At 47.4% G+C, this 27,806-nt stretch overlaps 2 protein-coding genes across 3 annotated transcripts in view; one reads left to right on the top strand and one right to left on the bottom strand.

The window, feature by feature from the left end:
• The window catches only part of LOC310697406 (calcium/calmodulin-dependent protein kinase type IV-like), a 28,533-nt gene extending 10,256 nt beyond the window's left edge, over positions 1-18,277 (top strand). Inside the window, exons 3-12 of the mRNA XM_083484046.1 lie at positions 343-421; positions 1,421-1,483; positions 6,629-6,711; positions 8,092-8,164; positions 10,536-10,626; positions 11,295-11,369; positions 12,923-12,998; positions 15,418-15,544; positions 16,563-16,715; positions 17,883-18,277. Coding sequence (XP_083340172.1) covers positions 343-421; positions 1,421-1,483; positions 6,629-6,711; positions 8,092-8,164; positions 10,536-10,626; positions 11,295-11,369; positions 12,923-12,998; positions 15,418-15,544; positions 16,563-16,715; positions 17,883-18,152 — 1,090 coding nt within the window. The 3' untranslated portion in view covers positions 18,153-18,277. The remainder of the gene's footprint in view (positions 1-342; positions 422-1,420; positions 1,484-6,628; positions 6,712-8,091; positions 8,165-10,535; positions 10,627-11,294; positions 11,370-12,922; positions 12,999-15,417; positions 15,545-16,562; positions 16,716-17,882) is intronic.
• The window catches only part of EFNA2 (ephrin A2), a 241,268-nt gene that overhangs the window by 210,736 nt on the left and 2,726 nt on the right, over positions 1-27,806 (bottom strand). The window contains exon 2 of one of the 2 annotated variants that reach the window (XM_083484227.1): positions 26,176-26,260. The gene's annotated coding sequence lies outside the window, so the exon portion shown is untranslated. Of the gene's footprint in view, positions 1-26,175; positions 27,023-27,806 lie in introns of those variants that run through there. The other variant, XM_083484228.1, reaches the window with a different exon arrangement.

Genomic DNA, 27,806 nt, shown 5'->3' with positions numbered 1-27,806 from the left:
ACAGCTGCAAAAAAATTAATAAGATTCTCAACGGAATAGCCTAAAAAGAGAGTAGCATTGAAAGACCTGTGATTGGTACCAGAAAGACAATTAAGATGCCATTTACATGCAAAGCTTCTTTCTCAAATACTTAAAACTCAGATGAAATAGCAAAAATAAATGAATATAAATAAACACCTTGATATGGCTTCTGACAATTCCCTGGTTGGTCATTTCTCCCAATGGGAATAGGATCTATTGCTTATTTTCTTTCTTTTTTAAAAAAGGAAAAAACTCATTCTGTATATACATTCTGGGAGGGGGGAATGTGTGATCACCTCTCTCTGTGCCCCGTTTCTTTAGGGGAGCCACGTCGGTGGTGTACAGCTGTGAGGAGAAAGGAACTCACGTCCAATATGCTGCCAAAATATTGAAGAAAACGGTAAGTGCCCATCCCATCTCACTCCTGTTAACAGAAAAATCTGAGGGCTCCCTTGGAGAAAAACAAAGACACCAACCAGGATAACTTGGAGCAAAACAGCAACCTGTAGGCTTGGCCTTTATTGATCTGTTGCAACAGGGTGCTCCCCTCACTTGCAGGAGAGAGGAAGGACCCAGAAAAATGGTGTGCAAGGCCTTATAAAGACTTTTGAAATTGCCACCCTGTAGATCAAGACCATCCCCAGAAACATCATACATACATCACAGAAAGGAGGGGTTGAGGGAAGGGTTGTGGTGGTAACCTGAGTGTTCTGTCACCTGGCTGGTTCCCCCTTTCCCCCTCCCCATGAGTACCGGTACTTTCCAGGTGACAGAGGGGAGTTTGCAGTTTCCTGCCCCCAGAGGGAAGATCTGATCATTGTCCTTTGTTCCAGTCCATGCTGAATCCACTCCCATATGCAAGTTCTTTGTGATCTTGATGGTCTTCTGTCTAGGACCATCAGGGTTGGCATAGCAACTGGGCAGGGCTCCTGTGTATGTGCTGGGATGCTCAAGGGATTATGTCTGGCCTGTAGCAAACCTTCCCCATTTTGTAGTCCTTCCTTCATGGAGTAAAATAAAAGTGGAACGGTGCAAATCCGATATATGGTTGATTTTCTATGAATTTATAACAGAAGCGTAGCGTATGTAGTGTGTGAGTGTGGGTGTGCGTGAAGTTTGTACAAACTGAATGATTGGGGGGGGGGGGTTCCTGCAACACTCCAAATGAGGAACGATTAGATGAGGTTGCTTGTTCCTTGCAGGGAATCCCCACTCCACTTCGAGTTCAGAGTGGGACAAACAGAGTCTAAGAGAAGGGAGTGATCATCAGGTTTGGCCAGAATTCATCTATAGTTGCTCCCTGTGTCCCTGCTGACCATTAGCAAGTCTGTCGAAGTTGGGAAAAACAACAGCAAAATGGTGGGGGGTCCTTGAGTTGCACTCTATTCTTTGCTTTCAGATCGACAAGAAAATCGTCAGGACCGAAATCGGTGTGCTGTTGAGGCTGTCGCATCCGAATATTGTAAGTTAAGGGGAGTTGGCGAAAAGAGCACAATGTTTGGGATAGAATGGGTGTGTCAGAGTGTGAATGGCCTGGGGGTGTGTGGAAGAGAGTTCCGCAGGTCAGGGGCCTGCCACACCAAACGCTTGAACCCTGTTGTTGTTTAGTCGTTTAGTCGTGTCCGACTCTTTGTGACCCCCTGGACCAGAGCACGCCAGGAACTTCTGTCTTCCACTGCCTCCTGCAGTTTAGTCTAACTCATGCTGGTAGCTTCGAGAACACTGTCCCACCATCTCGTCCTCTGTCCCCTTCTCCTTGTGCTTTCCCAACATCAGGGTCTTTTCCAGGGAGTCTTCTCTTCTCACGAAGTGGCCAAAGTCTTGGAGCCTCAGCTTCAGGATCTGTCCTTCCAGTGAGCACTCAGGGCTGATTTCCTTCCGAATGGAGAGGTTGGATCTTCTTGCAGTCCATGGGACTCTCAAGAGTCTCCTCCAGCACCAGAATTCAAAAGCATCCATTCTTCGGCGATCAGCCTTCTTGATGGTCCAGCTCTCACTTCCATACATCACTGCTGAGAAAACCAGAGCTTGAACTATACGGACCTTTGTTGGCAAGGTGATGTCTCCGCTTTTTAAGATGCTGTCTAGGTTTGTCATTGCTTTTCTCCAAGTGGACCTCAGGGGTCACGTGGGGAACCACTAAGATGCCCCATCAGAGGATGAGCGATCGAGATGAAGCCTTAAAATCCTATTTCCAATAGGAGAGCCTCTCCATGCCCTTTTCTGAAGCTGGCAAGATGGAGGGCTGTGGCACAACAACAACAACAACAACAACTTATCTATACCCTGCCCATCTGGCTGGGTTTCCCCAGCCACTCTGGGCAGCTCCCAACAGAATATTAAAAACACAATAAAACATCAAACATTAAAAATTTCCCTAAGCAGGGCTGCCTTCTAAAAGTCAGATAGTTGTTTATTTCCTTGACATCTGATGGGAGGGCGTTCCACAGGGCAGGCGCCACCACTGAGAAGGCCCGTGCCTGGTTCCCTGTAACCTCACTTCTTGCAGGGAGGGAACCACCAGAAGGTCCTCAGAAATGGACCTCAGTGAAATGGGCTGAGCGATGGGGGTGGAGACACTCCTTCAGGGATACTGGGCCGAGTCCATTCAGGGCTTTCAAGGTCAGCACCAACACTTTGAATTGTGCTCGGAAACGTCCTGGGAGCCAATGTAGGTCTTTCAAGACCGGTGTTATGTGGTCTCGGCGGCCGCTCCCAGTCGCCAGTCTAGCTGCCGCATTCTGGATTAGTTGCAGTTTCCAGGTCACCTCCAAAGGCAGCCCCACGTAGAGCGCAGCAGCTGAAGCTCAATTTCAGACAGTGCTTCCTGGTTGCTTAATGCTGTCTTTTGAAAGGTTGTGATTTGGGGCTCCTTGCAACCGGAGGGTCAGCGTCCTTCGTGACTGGCTGGTAAATCGCGTACACAAAGACTGTCTCTAAAATCTGCTAGGCGTCCCATGGGGGCACCTGGGCCCTATCACCATCAATATCCACAGAGCCTTTCAGCTGCCGGATGTGGGATAATCCCCCAGGACACTCTCCTTATAATCCCTAATAGGTTGCCTTTAAGCTGCAAAGCGTGACGATTCAAATAACATCCCCATATATTGGGCTTCCGTGACACATTATGGAAGTCTGCCGACTTGCGAGATCGTATCCTTCTAGGAATTGGATGCTGCTCTGTAAAAGAGAAGTTAATTCCTTGAAAGGGGAAAAGCTGTCAACAGTTCTGGAGGTGCAGTTTTGAGGATCTGAGCCAGTGAGTGAAAGAGACTGGTTGTTGTTGTTGTTTGTTGTTCTTTGGTCGTGTCCGCCTCTTCGAGACCCCCTGGACCAGAGCACGCCAGGCACTCCTGTCTTCCACTGCCTCCCGCAGTTTGGCCAAACTCATGTTGGCCACTTTGAGAACACTGTCCCACCATCTTGTCCTCTGTCGTCCCCTTCTCCCTGTGCCCTCCATCTTTCCCAACATCAGGGTCTTTTCCAGGGAGTCTTCTCTTCTCATGAGGTGGCCAAAGTCTTAGAGCTTCAGCTTCAGGATCTGTCCTTCCAGTGAGCACTCAGGGCTGATTTCCTTCCGAATGGAGAGGTTGGATCTTCTTGCAACTTGAAGGACGAACAGCCATTATTCCAAGCTGTTGTTGACCTAATTTTTTGCTCTAATAACCAATAGTTTCGGGGGGGGGCAGGATTTCCACATGCACCCCTCACATTCGCAAGCTTCTTTGTTCACTCAGATGTCCATTCATATATACAGTGGTACCTCGGGTTACATACGCTTCAGGTTACAGACTCTGCTAACCCAGAAATATTACCTCAGGTTAAGAACTTTGCTTGAGGATGAGAACAGAAATCGTGCTCTGGCAGCGCAGCGGCAGCAGGAGGCCCCATTAGCTAAAGTGGTGCTTCAGGTTAAGAACAGTTTCAGGTTAAGAACGGACCTCCGGAACAAATTAAATACTTAACCCAAGGTACCAGTGTGTGTGTGTGTGTATATATATGTGTGTGTATCTATATATATAGATACACACACACACACACACACACACACACACACACACATATATGGAATTCTATTTCTGTTATTTACCCTTTTGCGACTCCTATCTGCAGCCTCCCCTGCTTGCAGGCGGCTGATAGGGAGTGATAATAGGATTGTAAACTTCTGAAGTTAATAAGAGATTGTGCCGCCACGTATTAAGGAATGGGGGGGAAGCATTAAGCCTCTTCCTTCTTCTCCCAGCGTCACTTACACGGCGGGATCTCTCCAGCAGCCGCGGTTTTAATCATGAAAGTGCCATGAAATGTGCGGCGTCACCAAAAGTCTAAAGAAACCGTGACATTTTCTTGTTTTCTTCTTCTTTTTTTGTTTTGTTTTAAATGCAATTTCCAAGTCTTTCCCCCTCCCTGGAGGGGAGGGGGAAAACGCATTCACAACCCTCTAATTCCAGGTGTGCTGCTGTTAAGAACGCAAGCAGGAAATCTCCTTTGCTGGAAAGGTGTGGTGTACACACACACACACACACACACACACACACACACACACACACAGTGGTACCTTGGTTCTCAAACTTAATCCGTTCCGGAAGTCCGTTCCAAAACCAAAGCGTTCCAATACCAAAGCGCACTTTCCCATATAAAGGAATGCAAAACAGATTACCGTATTTTTCTGTGCATAAGACTGGGTTTTTTCCTTTTAAAAAATGTCCAAATTTTGGGAGCGTCATACACTGATAGATCTCCCCCCACCTTTTTCTTAAATTGGAATCCCCAAAATAGGGGGCCTCTTATACATGGAGGTGACTTATAGACGGAAAAATATGGTAATCGGTTCCAGACTTTAAAAACAACCCTTAAAACAGCAATTTAACATAAATTTTTCTGTCTAACGAGACCGTTGATCCATAAAATGAAAGCAATAATCAATGTACTGTACTTCTTTGGCGATCACTCATAGCAAAGTAAGTTTGTCTTCTAAAAACACGGTTTTAACAATGAGTCCGTAAGTGACTGTGGAGGCCAATTTTGGATCCACACGTCCTTCACAGTGGGGACGTTGGTTTCCGGGCAGGAGTTGATCCCGGTGTGGATTTGCCAAGCATGCCTTCCTCTTAGCACATTTCTCCCTTGTGTCCTGAATTCGAGTGTCTTCAAAGCCCAGGACACCTTTGGTAAAGGCTGTTCTCCAACTGGAGCACTCGCAGGCCAGTGTTTCCCAGTTGCCGGTGTTTATACTACATTTTTTTTAGATTTGCCTTGAGAAAGTCTTTAAACCTCCTTTGTTGACCACCAGCATTATGCTTTCCATTCTTGAATTTGGAATAGAGGAGTTGCTTTGGAAGACAATCATCAGGCATCGGAACAACATGACCAGCCCAATGAAACTGATGTTGAAGAATCATCACTTTGACACTGGTGTCTTTGCTTCTTCCAGTACACTGGAATTAATTCACCTGTTTTCACAAGTGATGTGCAAAAATTTTCGGAGACGCCGTTGATGGAATCTTCCTAGGAGTTGGAGATGGCGTTTACAAGGGGTCCATGTTTCACAAGCATACTGAGTCAGACCCCTGTTCCATCTAGCTGAGGGTTGTCCACAGTGGCTGGCAGCAGATCTCAGACTGGAATCTTCCCCCAGCCTACCAGGATATGGTTCTGAATATGACAGATCTAGAGAGAAACACAGAAGGCTGTGCTTGTACCACTGGGTCCACCTATCTCAGCAGTTTCCACACCGTCTGAGCTAGGTGGATTTCTGATAGGAGCATTTCCCTAAGTTACATGCACAGCTCGGTTGGTTGGAGCGTGGTGAAGATAACGGCAAGGTTGCAGGTTCAATCCCCCTATGGGGCAGCTGCCTATTCTTGCATTGCAGGGGGTTGGGCTAGATGACCCCCCGGGGTCCCGTCCAACTCTTTGTTGCTCGTTATTTAGTCGTTTAGCCGTGTCCGACTCTTCGTGACCCCATGGACCAGAGCACGCCAGGCACTCCTGTCTTCCACTGCCTCCCACAGTTTAGTCAAACTCATGTTGGCCGCTTCGAGAACACTGTCCCACCATCTCGTCCTCTGTCATCCCCTTCTCCTTCTGCCCTCCATCTTTCCCAACATCAGGGTCTTTTCCAGGGAGTCTTCTCTTCTCATGAGGTGGCCAAAGTCTTGGAGCCTCAGCTTCAGGATCTGTCCTTCCAGTGAGCACTCAGGGCTGATTTCCTTCAGAATGGAGAGGTTTGATCTTCTTGCAGTCCATGGGACTCTCAAGAGTCTCCTCCAGCACCAGAATTCAAAAGCATCCATTCTCCGGCGATCAGCCTTCTTGATGGTCCAGCTCTCACTTCCATATAACACTACTGGGGAAACCATAGCTTTAACTATACAGACCTTTGTTGGCAAGGTCCAACTCTTCAATTCTATTATTTTACATGGAGAGGCTAGAGATTGAACCTGGGATCTAATGTATGCAATGCAGGTGCTTTTCCCCACGGAGTTACAGTCCTTGTCTGTGTGGGTTTGTGTGTTGCTTTCTCATATTTGGAGACCAGCTTGCCTCAAAGTTAAAACGCCTTTCCCCCCCTGCTCAACCTCCTTTATCTCTTTTTTATTTTTAGATCAAACTCAAAGAGATCTTTGAGACTACCTCGCAGATCACCCTCATCCTGGAGCTGGTGACAGGTGGCGAGCTGTTTGACAGGTAACCAGCAAGAAGCCCTCCGCCGAACTGGCAGGTTCTTAATAAAAGGTGACAAATTGCACCGAGGAAGGGGAAAGGGATGGTAATTTGTGTCAGAGCGACCTGCAGAGAAGCCGTGTGTGTTATTGTGTGTGTGTGTTGGGATAGAGAGAGGGGGGGTGTTGAGGACTACAGTACCCGTATTTTTCGCTCTATAAGACGCACCAGACCACGAGACGCACCTAGTTTTTGGAGGAGGAAAACAAGAAAAAAATATTCTGAATCTCAGAAGCCAGAACAGCAAGAGGGATGGCTGTGCAGCGAAAGCAGCAATCCCTCTTGCTGTTCTGGCTTCTGGGATAGCTGCGCAGCCTGCATTCGCTCCATAAGACGCACACACATTTCCCCTTGCTTTTTAGGAGGGGAAAAGTGAGTCTTATAGAGGATAAAATACGGTACTTTATGATGGCCATTCTCAACCATCACTGTCAATTCCCGCTGCAGATTCCCTGCGATCCTTTTTCTCTCCCTCCATCACACTCACTAAAAAAAGGTTCCGCTCACTCCAGTGCCAGAAAGCTTGTCCTTTCAAATGCCCAGTTATCTACACTTCATTGCTCCAAGTGTGCAAAGGGCTTCATTTTTAAACGTGCGCTTTGCACATGAGCAGAGACAATCTCATCTCATATACAAAAACTGTATTTAATTTTTTAAAATAAAATGTTGTTTGACAGTTTGCAAAAACGAACTCTATGCAGAGGGACCGGGGCTGCACCGGTTGAAATCTTTCAATACTACTGCTATTCCAGTGAGAGCCATACTCAGAGGGGACCCATTTTACCGCTTGAGCAGGGTATAAATTTTACGAAATAAACAAAATGAATAAAATAAGTTCAACGGGCCCCCAGAAATCAATGCATCGCCTTGAGGATGATGAGGAGGAATATGTCCCCAAATATACACATCTCCTTTTGCTCTTCCTACTGGTAAGGTAAAGGTAAAGGGACCCCTGACCGTTAGGTCCGGTCGTGGCCGACTCTGGGGTTGCGGCGCTCATCTCGCTTTACTGGCCGAGGGAGCCGGCGTTCAGCTTCCGAGTCATGTGGCCAGCAGGACTAAGCCGCTTCTGGCGAACCAGAGCAGCGCATGGAAACGCCGTTTACCTTCCTGTCGGAGCGGCACCTATTTATCCACTTGCACTTTGATGTGCTTTTGAACTGCTAAGTGGGCAGGAGCAGGGACCGAGCAACGGGAGCTCACCCCGTCCTGGGGATTCGAACCGCCGACCTTCTGATCGGCAAGTCCTAGGCTCTGTGGTTTAACCCACAGTGCCACCAGGCAAAGTGTAAACATGGCAACTTTCGAACCCAACACTTTGTGCCCCCCTCTGCCCTCTTTCAGGATTGTTGAACGGGGTTTCTACAGCGAGAAAGACGCAGCTCACGTGGTGAAGCAGATCCTGGAAGCTGTTTCCGTAAGTCATCCCTCTCTCCTGTTCGGGTTTTTCTCTCTCTCCAGAAGACCCTCCGAGCTGGACATCAGTGTCCGGGCTGGACAATGGGCGTGGAGATGCTCCTTCAGGTATACTGGGCCGAGGCCGTTTAGGGCTTGAAAGTTCAGCCCCAACACTTTGAATTGTGCTCACAAACATCCTGGGAGCCAATGTAGGTCTTTCAGGACCAGTGTTATATGTACATAATACTCTGGCTCCAATACGCTTCCACCACTGACGTCGGAAGCTGAGTACACACAATGATGTTAGCAGTCTATACCCTGTAGATTCCTGAGAGATATTCCTGTTCAATGTGTATTTTCCTGCAAACTAGCTTTCCTCCGAATGGGAAACGGAAACCGCAGTCGAGCTGAGGTGTGTCCCTTTCAGGCAGCCACTGAGCATGCTCAGATGAGAGCACACACTCAGATGGCTGCTTCAGGGAACCAGAGTTTGGCGCAGGGAAACAAATCAGGGAATGGGCAACGGGTGGAAACACCGATGCCCTTTTTCTGCTCTGTGCGGCAATTCGAGTATCAAATCACAGAGCGGAGGAACAACCTCACTGAATTTGAAGTCGCTCAAGTGCGCATACCCTGGATTTCAAGGTGGCTTCCTCCCCCAAACCAGCTTTGCTCCAAACTGAGAAAAAGAACAAACTAGCAGATAATGTGTTCACAGCCTCAGTTAGATACAAGGCCCCCATGCCACACAATCCCTGGATGCGGGGCAGACCGAAATTCGGCAACTTCCTCAAAAGTTCCATTTATGCTAATCCTTGCAAAGCTGAGCTGTCGCTCTCTCATACCTTCCGACGTGAGTGAAATGGCCACCTCCTGCCTCGCTGGTGTGCATGTGTGTTTTATTTCATTTTTATTAACTGTCACTATCTTTTAAAGCTCCCCGTCTTTCCAATCTCTTGCAATCGGCAACCTGTGAAATTAAGATTGGCACCAGCAGCTCCCTAGGCTGGTAACACAATTTGCGAGGCATCTGTTGTTTGTCTGGGTGAGAGGAGCCGGAGAAAGAGGCTGCCAAGGGACCACCAGGCGGAACAAAAGGGGGGAGAGGGGGGGTTATTTGCTGTAGGGCTGGACAAGTTAGTCCTGCGAGGGTTAATAGCTGGCACACAAAAGGTAAAAGGTAAAGGTCCCCTGGACAGTTAAGTCCAGTCAAAGGCGACTCTGGGGTTGCGGCGTTCATCTTGCTTTCAGGCCAAGGGAGCCGCGTTTGTCCACAGACAGCTTTCCGGGTCATGTGGCCAGCAGGACTAAACCACTTCTGGCGCATGACGGAAACCAGAGCGCACGGAAACACCATTTACCTTCCCGCCACAGCAGTACCTATTTATCTACTTGCGCCAACGTGCTAGGTTGGCAGGAGCAGGGACCAAGCAACAGGAGCTCACCCCGTCACGGGGATTTGAACCGCAGACCTTCTGATCAGCAAGTCCTAGGCTCTGTAGTTTAACCCACAGCGCCACCGTGTCTGCTCTGAGTTGGACCAATGTTGGCCACACATATACATATATTACATGTGGCGCTTTTTTCTTTAAAAAAATGTTTAGGGGTATTCTCATTTTGACTCGAGAAAACCACCATTTTATCGGGAAAAATAAGTACAGTAAATGGACAAAAGTACGAAGATTCACAAAATGTTTGGGGTGTACGTACCCCCCAGGAAAAAAAGCACTGATTACATGTGTGTGAGAGAATCATATCTATATATGGGCACATCTACGTTCAGAGAATATTAGCTAGGTCACCCTTTCTCTTTATTAAAGGTCAGTGTGAGACTGTTTCCATGGAAACCAAGGGTATTTTTTTTCTTCTTCCTTTCTTTTTGGTTTTTAATGAGGTGAGGAAAATCCTAAAGGACAGTATCTCACGTAAATGCTCTGCGGAGATTTCGACTCCACCATTCTGCGCAGGCAGAATGAGAGCGCCCTAGCAGCAAAAGATTAAAGCAGCTGGGTGAATTGTACAAATGGCTTGCAGACTCTAGGGGGCAAAAATAAAAGCAAAGTTCAGTTTGGGTGGATTTTGACAACTGTCACGGATCGTCTCCCGCGTAGAAACCGGTTGCCCTGACATTTCTGTGTTCTCCCTACACTGTCGGGGGCAGCGAGGCCTCTGAACACCAGTTGCAGGGAACCTCAAATGTGTAGAAAGCACAATGGTACCTTGGTTCTCAAACTTAATCCGTTCCGGAAGTCCGTTCCGAAACCAAAGCGTTCCAAAACCAAGGCTCGCTTTCCCATGATGCATGTAACCCAAGGAAATATTGAATACAAGCAGTTAAAATAACACCACCGGGAGGGTATTTTCACCTTTCCCCTCGTTTTCTTCCGCAGTATTTGCATGCAAATGGCGTGGTCCACCGTGACCTGAAACCGGAGAATCTCCTCTACGCAGATCTCTCTCCAGATGCTCCTCTCAAAATTGGTACGTTCCCCCCACCACCACCTCCAAAATGATCTCCCAGGCAAATGTTCTGTTTTGTCTCATAATATTTCCTTCTGGCCCCATGCCAACTCTGGGCATCTAAGGGAGCCAGAGGGGTCTGGATCAGTGTTTCCCAAACTTTTGGTCTCCGGCGGTTTTTGGACTACAATTCCCATCATTCCTGCTACCTAGGGATGATGGGAGTTGTAGTCCAAAAAAACAGCTGGAGACCCAAGTTCGGGGAAACACCGTTCTGGATCTTTTGAGAGGCTGCGCTTCCTTGCCCACGTCTTACCTGGGTGCAGCCATCCTAGAAGAAGGAGAAGAGTTTGGACTTGATATCCCGCCTTTCACTCCCTTTAAGGAGTCGCAAAGCGGCCAACATTCTCCTTTCCCCTCCTCCCCCACAACAAACACTCTGTGAGGTGAGTGGGGCTGAGAGACTTCAGAGAAGTGTGACTAGCCCAAGGTCACCCAGCAGCTGCATGTGGAGGAGCAGAGACGCGAACCCGGTTCACCAGATCACGAGACTACCGCTCTTAACCACTACACCACACTGGCTCTCAATCCTAGTGGGAAGGTTGGGCAGTGAGGAGAACAGAGCGCATCCCATTTGTTTTAATGGGGTCGCCTTTGAAATCTGTCCCTCCCTCTCCATTTTGCACCAGGTGATTTTGGATTGTCCAAGATTGTGGATGAACAGGACACGATGAAGACAGTGTGTGGCACCCCCGGATACTGTGGTGAGTGGGCGAAAGAGCAAAAGCGGGGGGGGTACCAGCGAGTTTAGGGGCTGTCAAAACTAGAACTCTGTGCCGAGAGAGAGGGCATAATACAGTGGTACCTCGGATTACATACGCTTCAGGTTATGTACGCTTCAAGTTACAGACTCTGCTAACCCAGAAATAGTGCTTCAGGTTAAGAACTTTGCTTCAGGATGAGAACAGAAATTGTGCTCCAGTGGCGTGGCAGCAGCAGCAGGAGGCCCCATTAACTAAAGTGGTGCTTCGGGTTAAGAACAGTTTCAGGTTAAGAATGGACCTCCAGAACAAATTGAGTACTTAACCCGAGGTACCACTGTAGAGCCCCAGCACCTATCAGCCTGGGATATAAAACAAGGTAAAACAAAATAAAAACAAGGAGATAATTAAAACAAAACAGCAAAACAATGCCATTATTATTATTATTAAAGCAAAGACGAAGGGCAGGATAGAAAATAATAATAATAATAATAATAATAATAATAATAATAATAATAATAATAATAATAATAATAATGGCATTGTTTTGCTTTAATTATCTCCTTGTTTTTATCCTGCATTTTATTCCGTGAACCACCCTGAGATCTTACGATGAAGGGCAGTATATAAATTTAGTAAATAAATATTAAATTTGTCAGGACCACCCCCCTCCAACCTGGAGTCCTCTGTCCAGTTCTGAGCACCACAGTTTTAGAAGGACATTCCCTCACTGCGAGAAGCGAAGTTACAGGGAACCAGGCAGAGGGCCTTCTCGGTAGTGGCGCCCGCCCTGTGGAACGCCCTCTCATCAGATGTCAAGGAAATAAACAACTATCTGACGTTTAGAAGATATCTGAAGGCAGCCTTGTTTAGGGAAGTTCTTAATGACTGACGTTTTAATGTATTTTTATCTTTTGTTGGAAGCCGCCCAGAGTGGCTGGGGAACCCAGCCAGATGAGCAGGGTATAAATAAAAATCATTATTATTATTAGCAAGCTGGAACGTTCGCAGATGAAGGCGACCAAGATGCTAAATGGTCTGGGAACCAAGCTTTACAGGGAATAGTTGAGGGTGGTTGGGGGTGTTTTTCTCCTGGAGAAGACTTGAAAGATCACTGCAGGGATTGAATTTAAGACGGGGAAACTGAGTTGGACAGATCCTTCCAGCCCTGCAAAGATCTGTGCCTGACCTTGTAAGCTTTTCCCTTCCTCCTCCTCCTCCATCAGAAGCTAAGTCTTTCTCACCCTTTCGAAATCTCATGCACACATGCAACTCACTGGGGAATAAGTGGTAAATTAAGAATATGCCCCGCTGCTGCTGCCTCCGCCTCAGCAACTTCCAAAGGATGCAACCTGTCAACGCCTCACACTTGCCTCCCACAAACTAACTGCGGCAGGTGTGAAAGCATGGCAGAGCGCAAAAGGAGCAGAGAGAGGGGGGAAAGAGAGAGAGAGAGAGAAAGAGAGAGGAACGGATGGGCGAAGGATGATGCATATGCTCGCTGCCTGTGCCCCTTGCTTTTTTCAAATTTTATTTCACTCTTCCAACACCTCCAGCACCCGAGATTCTCCACGGTTCTCCCTATGGCCCAGAAGTGGATATGTGGTCTGTCGGTGTCATCACATATATCTTGTGAGTAATGTTAAAATGCTTTGACACGTCGCGATTCCTCCTTCCTCTCCCCTCCTTCATCCGTGCGCAGGCCCAATGGGCAAAACGCCTTTGCCTCTACAGTGGTACCTTGGTACTCAAATGGTTTAAAGGTAAAGGGACCCCTGACCATTAGGTCCAGTCGTGGCCGACTCTGGGGTTGCGGCGCTCATCTCGCTTTATTGGCCGAGGGAGCCGGCGTACAGCTTCTGGGTCATGTGGCCAGCAGGACTAAGCCGCCTCTGGCGAACCAGAGCAGCGCATGGAAACGCCGTTTACCTTCCCGCCGGAGTGGTACCTATTTATCTTCTTGCACTTTGACGTGCTTTTGAACTGCTAGGTTGGCAGGAGAAGGGACTGAGCAAAGGGAGCTCGCCCCGTTGTTACGGGGATTCGAACCGCCAACCTTCTGATCGGCAGGTTAGGTGACGCCCACCTTCTACCACATGCAAAAGGAAGGATGCTCCAGCCAGGAGAAACAGGAAGTTTTGACTGGGTGGACCAAACACTCCCTCGCATGTTTTCTCTAGCGTTACCAGGAATGTTGTACTTGACTGCCTCTCATGGATCACATCCCACACGATGCCCCTCTGGCATGTACACAAACAGAAAGCGAACCTGACACGAATGAAGCTGTGCTGATGTGAACAGCTGGCAGGAGGACGCACTGTTGTTGTTATTTGGGGGGGAGAGAACTTCACTAAGGCAGTACTGTAACATGAATCCCCCCCCCCCCCGAGAACTGCATGCATCAAAACACAGAGGGATCTGGGTGACGGATGTAGCAAGAGTAAGGTTAGCCACTTTCTGCATCACCCCTCGCAGCGACACTGACAAAGGAAGGCTTGACCTCCTTTCTCGCTCCTGCCCGCTGCCGCTGTTTCAATTGACCTAAATGGAACAGATGGCGGTCACAGCCCGTCAAAATATGTTGGGTTTCCATTGGTTTGGCTTGTTAGGATTTACACACACACACACACACACACACAATCTCTAGCCAAGTTGAAAGTAAACGCAGCCCTGAGGCTTTTTGCTTAAACATTTCTGCAGCGAGTGGATGATTATTTTTTCCCCAAAACTCCCCCCCCCCGACTGAATAGATACTGATGCTGAGAGCTAAGAAGCAGATTTTTGTGTGTTGTTGTTGTTTTTTAAGGGACACGGGTGGCGCTGTGGTCTAAACCACTGAGCCTCTTGGGCTTGCTGATCGGAAGGTCGGTGGTTCGAATCCCTGCGAAGGGGTGAGCTCCCGTTGCTCCGTCCCAGCTCCTGCCAACCTAGCAGTTTGAAAGCACACCAGTGCAAGTAGATAAATAGGTACAGCTGCGGCGGGAAGGTAAACGGCGTTTCTGCGCGCTCTGGTTTCTGTCACGGTGTCCTGTTGTGCCGGAAATGGTTTAGTCCTGCTGGCCACATGACCTTTAAAGCTGTCTGTGAAAAAACCCCGGCTCCCTCGGCCTCAAAGCGAGATGAGCGCCGCAACCCCGTAGTCACCTTTGACTGGACTTATCCGTCCAGGGGTCCTTTACCTTACCCTATTTTAAGCCTATGTTGCAGCAAAGGAATCATGAACTTGAAAAACATGCTACCCGCCTCAAACGTCAGATCCATTACTTCACCAGAGGAATTTTCAGAGGGTTAGGATTCTGCAAGGACTGGTGCCCAGTTATTGAAACCTTAGTCGATTAATCACACGAGTTTTGTCAGTAGATTGATGGATCGTTCAGTTGCACTTCGGTATTTTGTGGGGTGGTGGGGGTGGCATAGTTCTGGAACCATAGTTATTCGTTGTATGTGTGCCTGCTGAAATCATGTGGTTTGGCAATCAATTCCTCTTCCCAGATCAGTAAATCACAGAGAGAGGTAGTGGGCATAAACCTCAGGTATTTAGAGCTTTATTAGACCTTTATTAATTTGAGGGTAACTACAACACACGTCAAGGGACGCGGGTGGCGCTGTGGGTTAATCCGCTGAGCCTAGGGCTTGCCGATCAGAAGGTCGGCGGTTCGAATCCCCGCAATGACAGGGTGATCTCCCATTGCTCAGTCCCTGCTCCTGCCAACCTGGCAGTTCGAAAGCCCGAAAAATGCAAGTAGATAAATAGGTACCACTCCAGCGGGAAGGTAAACGGTGTTTCCGTGCGCTGCTCTGGTTCGCCAGAAGCGGCTTAGTCCTGCTGGCCACATGACCCGGAAGCTGTACGCTGGCTCCCTCGGCCAGTGAAGCGAGATGAGCGCCGCAACCCCAGAGTCGGCTGCGACTGGACCTAACGGTCAGGGGTCCCTTTACCTTTACACACGTCGGCCTGTGTGTGTCTGTTTCTCCTCAATATTTTATGCAAACCATTTACAGGTGTTTTATTCTTATTCTTTTTCTGTTCTTTTTTTAAAAAAATCCTCAGGCTTTGCGGCTTTGAGCCTTTTTTTGACCCGAGAGGAGACCAATATATGTACAGCAGGATCCTGAACTGTGACTACGAGTTTGTCTCTCCATGGTGGGATGAAGTGTCTCTCAACGCCAAGGATCTGGTGAGTTGCTTTGAGCCCTACGCAGACAGGGGAGACAGCTTGTGGGAATGTTCAGGGTGGCAGGAGAGGATATTGTTGTTGTTGCTGTTTAGTCGTGTCCGCCTCTTCCTGACCCCCTGGACCAGAGCACGCCAGGCCCTCCTGTCTTCCACTGCCTCCCGCAGTTTGGTCAAACTCATGCTGGTCGCTTCGAGAACACTGTCCCACCATCTCGTCCTCTGTCGTCCCCTTCTCCTTGCGCCCTCCATCTCTCCCAACATCAGGGTCTTTTCCAGGGAGTCTTCTCTTCTCAGGAGGTGGCCAAAGTCTTGGAGCCTCAGCTTCAGGATCTGTTCTTCCAGGGAGCACTCAGGGCTGATTTCCTTAAGAACGGAGAGGTTTGATCTTCTTGCAGTCCATGGGACTCTCAAGAGTCTCCTCCAGCACCAGAATTCAAAAGCATCCATTCTTCGGCGATCAGCCTTCTTGATGGTCCAGCTCTCACTTCCATACATCACTTCTGGGAAAACCATAGCTTTAACTATATTGTTTATTAATATCCTTCCTAACTTGCATTAGCAAGTTCTTTTACTCAGCAGAGCGCATTCCCCTTTACACAGCAGAAAACTGGTTGCAAACTTGTGCAAGTTTCTTAAAGACAATATGCAATTCAAGCTGGCTTGTCCAGGTTGAAATGCGTTCTAATATTTTCCTGGTAAGACCCCTTGAATCCCTCCTAAAAGAACAAAGACACCACAGTCTTATCCGTAAGCAATTAAAAGGAAGTTTACTCACGATCAGGCAGAGCACAGTGTGGTCCCTGAAGGCTTAAAGTTACAAGCAGGTTACAAACAGGTTTAACCCATATGTGGGTTGACCTAATGACTGCAGTTAGCAGTTCGGGAAGTTCGCAGAACGAAAGGAAGATAGAAAAGAGAGAGGGAAGCAGCATGCCTTGACCTTTTACCAGGTCTGGAAAGGTTAGGTCATGCCCACCTTCTGCCTCATCACCCACCTTGTCATCGCTGGTCGTTTCCAGGTTCAGAAACTGATCGTTCTGGACCCCCAGAAGAGGCTCACAGTGCAACAGGCTCTGGAGCACCCCTGGGTGATGGGCAAAGCCGCCAAGTTTGCCCACATGGACAGCACACAGAAGAAGCTGCAGGAGTTCAACGCGAGGCGCAAGCTGAAGGTAATAATGGTGCAAAGAGCTGCGGTGGGGCTGGTGTAGGGATGGAGGCAATAAGCTGAAGCCGAGGAGCGCAATCTCTAAAACACAGCCACTATGTACACGCATGCGCTGCAGTCTTACCAGTCTTACTCCTCTTCTTTCATTACAAGCGCATAAACAACAACAGAAACTTGCCACAGACTATGGTGGCTGGTAGCTTTTTTAACTTGGTAGGCGCAGTTTTTAACCTCGCTGCTAACATCCCTGTTATGTACTGAGTTGAATAGGATCCAAAATGCAGCAGTCTGATTGGTCCTAGAACAATAGGATCCAAAATGCAGCAGTCTGATTGGTCCTAGAACAATGCAGCAGTATGATTGGTCTGCAGGAGCCACCCAATCCAGCTCCAGATGGAAGTGAATCCACAACCTGATTGGCCTACAGGAGAATCCCAGAATTAGCCAATCACGGGCAGCCCATTGTGTAAATAAATGTATATAAAGCAGATACTTTGGGGAAACATTCATTGCTCCTCCCCACTATGAGCTGAATAAAGAGCATGAAATCCACTCTCGACTCCGAGTTTATTTCAGTCCCTGTGGAGATGGCAGTCCTGAATTGGTGGCGCATGCCCTTCTGGCTTGCACTCCTTATAAAGACCTGAGGAATGATATTATCACCCCTCTTTTATTGTCCATTCTGGGTTGCCCAGCCACTGCCCCAGGGTCCTTTCTCTTGGCAGATCAAGATGAGCAGGTGACAGCAATCAGAATAAGGTCCACTATTTGACTGCTGATTCAGGACCCTAAAATGTATTTTATATAACTGTTTTTTTTTATTTCTATTCTTTGTATATCCTGTGGTTGTTTTATTGATAGTTCTTAGGTAAATATACTAGCGTTGATACTACGTCAAATGCCTTGTGACTCCAACATTTTGGCTCCCAAAGCCGCAAACCCGGAAGTGAGTGTTCCGGTTTGCGAACTTTTTTTGGAAGCCAAACGTCCAACATGGCTTCCGCTTGAGTGCAGGAAGCTCCCACAGCCAACTGGAAGCCGTGCCTTGGTTTTGGAACGTTTTCGGGAGTCGAACCAAAGTATGACTGTACTAATATTAAGTTATGGCAATAATTGGTGATAATATTTTTTTAAAAAAATGATTCCCCTCTTCTCAACGTGTCTTACGCAGGCTGCGATGAAAGCTGTGGTAGCATCTAGCCGGCTTGGCAATCACGGCCACCATGACAGCTCCAGAAACGGACGGCACCAAGACACCCCCAAGGAACCGGGACTGGTCCAAGGAGCAAGGGGCGCCCTCCTCCTCGAGGACAACGTTTGCAAGAAGACGCCCTCCAGGACCGGCGGGGTGGCGGATCCTGCGCCAGCTGCCTCAGGGAAGCTCGACGAGAGCCATGGTGCCACGGCCGCAGCACTCAACGGCTCCAGCGGCGAAAGTTAGCCCTCTGCAAGCCTGGTTGCTTTGCTCCTGACAGACGTCGAAAAGGAGGGGAGGGAAGTCTGTCCTCATCACCGCAGCAGATAGACCAAAACAAGAAGACAAAAAAGATGAAGAAGAAAGGGTGGAAATAAACAAACAAAGCCACTTGGCGCGTTTTAAGACGGCGTTCTCGGACGACGAAGGAGCAACCGATCTTGAAAGCTAGCAGGTGTTAGGAGGCAGTGATGTTGTAGTGTGTAGCTATGCATACAAAGGGTGCTATGTTGAAGAGAAGTTGTCGTCTACGGCAGTTATTCCGACCCCCACCCCACAATTTTCTGACAATGTCCTCTTTCCAGAACGTATTTTTAAAATCTCTCTCCCAACCAATGGCTCTTTAGAGGAAAAAGGCTATCAAAGGAAAAGGCCATCATAAGAGCCTCGCAGCTGGATCAAGCCATAGTGGGAACATCTAATCCAGTGTCCTGTTTTCATGGTGGTCCACATGCGCCGATGGAAAGCCTGCAAACAAGGATTGCAGCAGCACACTGCCATTTGTGATTCCCAGCAACTTAGTCTTCAGAGGCACCTTGCCCCCAACAGGGCAGGTAGAACACAACCACCGTGGCTCATAGCCCCTGATACACCTATCTCAGTCTCAGTCAGTTTTATTGCACATAGCCAAAGGCTGCCGCAACGTACACAGAATTATTTGACAATTAAAAGAAAATATACTGAATTGATAAAAAAAGACTTAAAACATTTATATTATTAAAACATTACGTACTCTAAACAGAGCTATAAAAGTACCCCAATGTACAAATTAATACATTAAACAATAAAATCCATAAGCTAAAATCGTCACATGGCCACTAATGTTAAAAACAGTATCAATTAATACAGTGTGCAATTTATACTCAGAGTTTGGTGAAAAAGATAGAGCATAGCCTGAGGTAGATAGATGGGATCAAATAAATTCGTCTCCTTTACAGTTAATGGCTACCTTGGCTATATAATTTGCTCTAATTTTCCTAGCAGCGGTTGCATAAAGTGCTACACGCCAGGTCACATACTTATCTGTGTCTGGATACACCTCTCTTCTGTGAACTGCTTAACCTGCTTTTAAAGCTGGTGGTCACCACTAGATCTGGTGGGAGCAAATTCCATGGTTTCATGGTCTGCAGTATGAAGAGGTCCTGCCTTTTCTCTGCCCTTCAGTGTCAGGATTTATGATGTCTCTCTCACACCGAGACGCGTCAAGCTGGCAGGTTTGTTACCCTGAGGTTTATTTAGTATTTACACAGCAGTTTCAGTCCGAGCCTTCAAGGCTCAATCTTCTCCGGATGGGACTTGGGGACAGGCTGCCCCTCATTTTCCTCTTGAGCCGAATCTAACAACGGCAGCTCCTCTGGAGCAGGCTCTGTCTGCCTTGTGGGAATTTATAGCCTGCATTCCAGGATATGAGAGGCTTCCATCACTCTCAGTGTGGGCAGGAATCAAGCCTCTACTCCCCTCAGCCTGTCCCCCTTCTTCCCCGGCGTCTTCATTGGCGCTCTGGGATGGGACGTTCCTGACTTCGAGCTTCAACGGGTGACCGAAATTGGATTCTAGTATTATGAGAAGCAGATGATGTCTTCCTGTCCACTTTCTTTATGCCGTTAAAGAAAACCAGTGACTGGTATTCGGAGACGTACTGTCTCTGACGGTGGACAAAGGAATTCATGGCTCCCTACCCTCCGTGATGTATAAACTCCTTGCAATGCGTCCTCATCCCCCAGGAATATCTTAAGCTGCCTTATCGCAGGTCACAAAACTTAGGCCATCAAGTCCCACGTTGTCTCTGAAGGGGTCTCAGATGACCCTCTTATAAATGCTGGGGGTTGTTCCAGATACAAAGCTGGTGCTCTCTTAACACTTGAGGTTACGGGCTTTCCCCAGAATTATATCCTCAACTTTAGATTTCCACATATCCCAAGTTCAGTTCATTAAACAAATTCATAGTAAAGGTAAAGGTTACCCTGACCATTAGGTCCAGTCGTGACCAACTCTGGGGTTGCGGCGCTCATCTCTCTTTATTGGTTGAGGGAGCCGGCATACAGCTTCCGGGTCATGTGGCCAGCATGACTAAGCCGCTTCTGGCGAACCAGAGCAGCACACGGAAATGCCGTTTACCTTCCCGCCGGAGCGGTACCTATTTATCTACTTGCACTTTGACGTGCTTTCGAACTGCTAGGTTGGTAGCAGCAGGGACCGAGCAACGGGAGCTCACCCCACTGCGGGGATTCGAACCCCTGACCTTCTGATCGGCAAGCCCTAGGCTCTGTGGTTTAACCCACAGCACCACCCGCATCCCTTAAACAAATTCATACGTCTAATTAATTAAATAACGCTCCAGGGAGCCTCAAAGTTTCCCTGGTAAAACTCAGAGAGTGAGGGGGCAGGTTGCCTGTCTATCTCAGTGGTTCTCTGCTAGGGCCATGCCTTGTCTCCTTCCAAGGGCAGGTGAATATGTTCTCTCTCCTTGCTGCATTGGCGTGTGACCACAGTATTCAGTCACTCCTAGCGCCGAGACACAGCAGAAGAGGCTTCCAACTCTAGAATTCTACAGCTCTAAGCTAAACATAACTAGTCCTCTTAATCTATCGCCACAGGGCTTTTTCACAACCTCTGATCTCCCCTCTCCTGAAAGTGCAGCCTTCTGAACTTTTGAAACAGCCTTTTTAAAATTAAATCGTTGAGATGAAGTCTGCAGCGCCATCAGAATGCGTGTTTGGCGGAGTATCGCAAGGAGGCAGGAGCTCCAAGAAGCTTCCGATTTTAATGTTGGGAGGCAGAAGTAAATGGAGATCACTGTCATTTGTCAGTCTGGCTTGGGGTAACAGCAAAATGAATCTCCCCGTTAAAAAACAAGCAAGCACCTTTACAGAAGACGTTTCACCGGACGGCAGTTCAACACATGGAAACATTCCTAGCTTCTTCACAGGAGGAATTTCCTCCTTCTGTTTGTCGGGATTCTACAGTTTTGTATAAAGGGAACCACAAACAGCCTGGCTGCTGGATCCAGGCCAAAGTCTCCGCAAAGCAAGTCCATGAGCGAGGACCAGAGGGTAAAAGCAACTCTTCCCCACTTGTTCAGAGTCGTACTGCCTCCAACATAGCATTTCTAGCTAGCAGCCAGTCATTTGACTTGGGAAAAGAACCCCACCGTTCCTCTGAACACCCTCCACAATTGCAGGACACGGTTCTGTGTGATAATTTCCATACCTCGAGGATTTCGTGAGAAACGGCAGTTTCGCTGCCTCGTAAAAAAAATCCCCACAATGTTTCACATCCGTAAAAGCATGAGAAGAGCCTGCAGGATCAGGCTAAAGCATGAGTCTTACATCCTTATGCCCACCCCCCACCCCACATCGTATGGCAGGACCTGAATCCTGAACGCATCAGCAGCACCAACAGCAAATCTCCAAACTTCTGACTTCCAGCAGCTGCTGTTCAGAGACATACTGCCTCCAACAGTGGAAAAGGAACAAAAGCCATTGTGGCTGGAAGCCATCAGAAAGCATGTACAAATTTGTGTGTGCGTTTGTGTGTGACAAGGCCACTGGGTCATTACCACCTCATCAAAATCCACACCTGAACAGTTGGCCTTGCCGAGAGGACGATCTTGTGGCTGGTTTCACTGCTAGAGTGAACATGATTACAGTGGTACCTTGGTTCTAAAATTTAATCCGTTCCGGAAGTCCGTTCCAAAACCAAGGCGCGTTTTCCCATAGAAAGCCATGCAAAATGGATTAATCTGTTCCATACTTCTAAAAACAATCCCTAAGGCAGCGATTTAACATGAATTTTACTATCTAACGAGACCATCGACTCATAAAATGAAAGCAATAAACAATGTACTGCAGTCACACAATCAATCCATCAGTAGCTGGACTGGGTTCCACACAGTCACTAAAACAAAACAAAAAAGAGCCGCAAAGACAAAAACTCAAAATAAATAGCAAAAACAGACAGACCTCAGTGTAACACTCAAAACGGAAGCGTGGCACTCAAAACGGAGCATGTTCGACTTCTGGAAAAAGTTCACAAACCAGAACACTTACTTCCGGGTTTGCAGTGTTTGGGTTCCAAGTTGTTTGAGTACCAAGGTGTTTGAGAACCAAGGTACCACTGTATTTGAATACGCCCTCTGCCCTCTTCGAAAAGCGACTAAATCATCACTTTAACCGCCACTTAACCTTCCCAGAAGCGTTTGCAAATACATGGCAATATTCTTCCGCAAGTGTCTGAATGAAAGAACGCACATATTAAAGACTTCTGAGCGGAACAGACTACAACCTTTTGCTATGAAACATTTGCTATGAAACATTGCCTGGAATCCAAGGGCTAACGCTGATGTCCATTGCTTATAATGACCTTGGTTTAACGTGGAGAACAGCCATCCCTAACCTGTACAAAAATATTGGTAAAAGTGGCTGCTGTGTTGGGTGAGAATGATGTTTTCCCTACATTAGTCTTTTAGGTGCCCTGGGACACTGAAAAAAAGCCATTTAAATCCGAGGGGGCGGGGGCGGTGAGCGTGTTTGCTTACACTGTTAAGGCAATCTGGATTTCTGGCAGCTTTTACTTAGATTGTTAACAAGTTTGTGAATAAGAAATCGGCAAGGAGCTAGCAGTGGAGGGAAGGAAACCGACAAGAGTGTTGAATGCAAATGAACTGGAGGGACCTATGGGACGTAACACTACAACTAAACTACCCCACAAGGGTACTGTGAAGATAAAATCGAGAGGACAGAACTATGCATGTCGACTTGAGCTCGTTGGGAGAAAGGTGGTGGTGGGGAATACAAGAAAATCTTTAAACCTGCAAAAAACAAACAAACACCACCCCATTGTCTTTAGCTACATGTACAAAAAGATGTAAGGAAGAGCCTTCTTCTGGTTAATATATGCACCGCATCAGGACATACTTATCAAAGGGCTTGTGGAGACAAACGATGTTTTCCACTTTAACCGGGTGCATTTTGGAGGCGCAGATTTCACGAAAACTAATTGCGCACAAAGTTTTTTAAAGCTGCGCAACCGATGTAAGGGAAGCGAGGGTTGGAAATTGCTGCATGTGTGTGTGGCAGAGGCAGTCCGCCTGCTGCCCTCCAGGTGTTGTCAGACTACAGCCCCCAACTTACCTGACCATCGGCCATGCTGGCTGCGCAACATCTGGCTGCTCCTGGCGGAGGTTACCTTTACCTCTTGTTTTCCTGGTTTTTTAGAAACAGGCACCTTAAAGGCTGTGATTCTATGCATAGTTACTCAGTTGTTAAGCCCCATGCTTTCTCCTGGGAAAGTATGTATCTGATTGCAGGCTATACATTGCTCAGAAGCAAGTTCCGTTTAATTCAATGGGGCTTGTTAAGTTTCTAAAGTCTGGGAACTGCAATTCATAGCTGTCAACTTACAGATTTGAAAATAAGGGACCAGCAGCCTCGAAAATAAGGGATCAGCAGCCAAAATAAGGGATTTTAGTCGGCCAGCAGCCAAAGAAATCCTCAAGCAGAGGTTCCCACAGCGCAGCAACCCGGCAAAGGGGATGCAGCAAGAAAAACCACTGTCACCTCTCCGCTGGGAAGCGCTGAGCAAAGGCGAGTCCCCAGGCAACACGGCCGAGTTGATCAGCACAAGGCATGCAAGCTCCACCCCCCAGTCGTTCTTAGACTCCTTATTGGGTGAGCAACGCAGCCAAGCAACACAGTTGGAGCCTCCCTCCTCCCTGGCTGGCAGGGAGGGAGGGAGGGAGAGGAGCTGCTTCCTTTGAAACCCGGGAAATTGAAGGGACATCATCAATAAGGGACAGCAGCGGGACACGGCGCTGGGATAAGGGACTGTCCCGCCAAATACGTAAGGGAAGGTTGACAGCTATGCTGCAATTTCCCATTCAGGGAGCTACAGTTCTCAGCACTCTTAAACCATGATTCTGGGGTTCTTTGGGGGAAAGCTGTGTGCTTTAAATTTTTGGTGTGGCTCTGCTGGCAGGCTGCAGTCCGTGAGACTTGCTTCTGAGCAAACATACACAGGACTGCACTGTAAATATATTTCCTTACGACCACTTGCTTGCTCTTTGATCCTCACATGGAGACATGTGGGGGGAATTTATTCTGGTTGGAAATTCAGGTGACTGTGTTCACATACCACCACCGATGGGCATAGGGTTGTATCAAACATCAGTAATACTCAAGATATGAGTCACTGAAATTAACTTACATGACTCACAGAGGGCGGTCAGTTTGAATGGGTCTACTCAACCCATAGACCTCTCCCCAAAACAATACAAATGTGCATTCCCCCTTTGCAAATTTTAGATATAAACCTTCCAAGAAAAGTTTTATTAATGCAAAAATGGGGGGAGGCGGAACTGACATTCTAGATCTTGGAGTTCAGTCTTTTCTTTTGGCTGAAATTTAGGATCCCAGAAGAAAAGGGCTAAAGGAAAATTTACAAAAACCGAAGAAGACATTTACAAAGTCTTGGAGATCTTCATCTCTTGAAAGGGCTGACAGTGGAGCCATCTGTCACTAAAGACTGTTTTAAAATGTATAGAGAGAAAATAAGACTTTTTTTTATTTGGAAGTCAGAGAGCAGCTGCTGTCATCGCGCTTGTATTGTTCAACTCTCTGGTGGTTTGTTTCATTAGTGCGACACGGTTTACAATTTCGCAGCCCTCCAGACGGGTGTGGGTTATTTAATTATTGCAGGTGTACTTCTGTAACATGCCATTGACATAATGGCGCACTATTAGTGCATTGATACTGGACCATCCACACATCATTCCACCGCTGTTCCGTGATGTTTCCCCAGTGTTACTGCATCAATGCCATCCAGAGAGGCAGGTTTTGTGGTACGAAAAGTTACAGGGTTTCAGTTACGTGACATGTACTGATTGGAAAGGAAGGAATGAATCCATTCCAAAAACTTTTCGAGGTATTGGAAGACGGATGGTGTAGAAACCGTCACGATACTATCACGAGCACAATCGTCATGAATACAGTGGTGCCTCGCAAGACGAAAAGAATCCGTTCTGTGATTCTCTTCGTCTAGCGGTTTTTTCGTCTTGCGAAGAAAGCCCATTGACGGATTAGCGGATTAGCGCTATTAGTGGCTTTTAGCGGCTTATCAGCTTATCGGATCAGCTGATAAGCGGCTTAGCGGCTTAGAAAAAGGGGGGAAGGAAAAAAAACCGCAGGAACTCGCAAGGCATTGTCGTCTTGCGAAGCAAGCCCATAGGAGATTCGTTTTGCGAAGCACCTCCAAAACGGAAAACCCTTTCGTCTAGCGGGTTTTCCGTCTTGCGAGGCATTCGTCTTGCGGGGCACCACTGTATAAAAAGGGCGTCCAGAGGGGCCTCAAAAAAAACCCCACAGGACCCCATTTTTAACCTATCTGGCTGCGGTCAACCTGGCATGCAAATGCTATTCAGCATGCGCTAAACTAGAAGCGGAGAAAATGAATCCCATTTTCCCGGTTGACAAATTGTACATCCGTGTACAAGACTAGGAAAGGAAGATGTCTAGTTTGCTTGCAACCTGTCCCGGAAAGCTGTTTCCTGAGAGCAAACCTGCAATCGAGTGTAGAATCCTCCTACTTACTTTCTTAGCCAGCCATGACCTCCTTTTGGGAACTCCATTCCAATTCCTCTCCTACCTGATTTTATTTCTTTATCTCCTAGCAGTGAGCATTCTCTGGACACTGAGAATGATCAGCGTTCACTCATCCTCATTAGAATGCTTTTGAGTTTTTCCCCACCCCAAGGTTTTCGGGGCTTTTAACCATATTTTTGTACTTCTGTAATGTAAACCCCTGGGGCTCAGTGAACCTGTCTTTACCTCCCTCTTGCACACTGGCTGTGTCGCTTTGGTTACATAAGCATCCGCACTGACACACCAGAGCATCAGAAATAGATGGAATGAGTGACTCTGTATTGATGGGGGCTGGGAATGATAATAATGTGTACATAAAAATATATAGAGTGTTGTAGATGTTCCTGATTTACCTTCAGAACTTCTTGACTCATGGAAACATGTAGTTCTGCATTATGCTGTTGAAATCGCAGTGGTTCGGCGGGAGACAAAACAGCTCTGAAAAAAACAGTTGTGAGTTTTAGAAATGTGGGTGTTTCAGACTAGCCTCTTATAATAATAATTTAGCAATTCAACACATTTGTGACCCTTTTGGTGTTATAGGTACATACGGAAGCATACTACTGTCAATAAAATATATCTGTAATTCTTTGAGACTGGTTCTTTTCGAAAAGGCACCACGCTGCTATTCTTGCACGTAAACATTGCATTAGAGCATTAAAAAACCGGTATATAGGTCAAGCTAGAACTTTAGGGCCTTTCAGGTCTTTTGGGTAGCAGCTTGCATTAGCCCCAGCCAGCGTGACTATAAATCAGGCTCTGAATCAAGCTCCAGTTTCAGAACTCATTCTATAGCTGTCTCCAGTGAAACCAGGAGCCAAAGGTTTGAGGCACAGAGCAGAAATAATTCAGGAAAGGACAAAGGGAAACTCTCTCTGTCCCTACCTCGGATGCCCCCTCTTCCCAAGAGCTCAATAAATGGGAAAACCATATTGGGTTGACTTGAGGCCACGCTCAAGCGCCAGACCTTCTGTCCTAAAACAAATAGCTGTAAGCCTGAACAGGCAGGATTTTTTTCTCCCTCCAAAGCTGCCTATCTGCTTTTGAATGTATTATGGAACACACACAACCCAATGCCTCCACATCCTATGTGTCGGTTTTGTGATTGTGTTGCTTGTTTGAAAGTAGCAGGTTTCCAAATGATTGGCCGCACTCAGGGTTATCTGGGATGGGAGTAGTGTGTACATATAATCGATATGTGCCAACTTTCTCTAGATGTTGTGGACTGCAATTCCCGTCAGCCCCAGCTGGCATGTTAGGGATGTTAGAGAGAAATTCAGTTCAGTCCTCATTTAAAAGTGAACCTGTTTGGTTCAAGGAAAAAGCAGGTATAGAAAGGAGAATTCCTGGGATGCCAAGATCCAAATTTGGGGTAAGTACTCTTTGGTGACAGAGGGACGCGGGTGGCGCTGTGGGTTAAACCACAGAGCCTAGGACTTGCCGATCAGAAGGTCGGCGGTTCGAATCCCAGCAATGATGGGGTGAGCTCCCGTTGCTCGGTCCCTGCTCCTGCCAACCTAGCAGTTCAAAAGCATGTCAAAGTGCAAGTAGATCAATAGGTACCGCTCCGGCGGGAAGGGAACCGATGTTTCCGTGTGCTGCTCTGGTTCTCCAGAAGCGGCTTAGTCCTGCTGGCCACATGACTCAGAAGCTGTACGCCGGCTCCCTCGGCCAATAAAGCGAGATGAGCACCGCAACCCCAGAGTCGGCCACGACTGGACCTAATGGTCAGGGGTCCCTTACTCTTTGGTGGCAGAACCCCAACAGAGATTTTAAATCACAAAATATGCAGCAAAGTAAAGCCTGGAAATATAGGCTGTTAAGACCTTTAAAGCATGTCCTTCTGAGTTCCAAAACTTCCCTCTTCTTCTTCCAGCACAGGAAAGGACTGCATGTTTGTTTAAAACTTACAAACAGTTTATAAGAAGTAAATAAGGAAGCCGCGTACAGGATAAAGGAAGTCTCTTATTTCTCTTTATGTTTT

This window comes from Podarcis liolepis, assembly GCF_965112155.1.
Source record: "Podarcis liolepis genome assembly, chromosome: 18".
NCBI lineage: Eukaryota > Metazoa > Chordata > Lepidosauria > Squamata > Lacertidae > Podarcis > Podarcis liolepis.
Note: the sequence above shows the minus strand (reverse complement) of the source record. Positions and strands in the feature narration are given on the sequence as shown.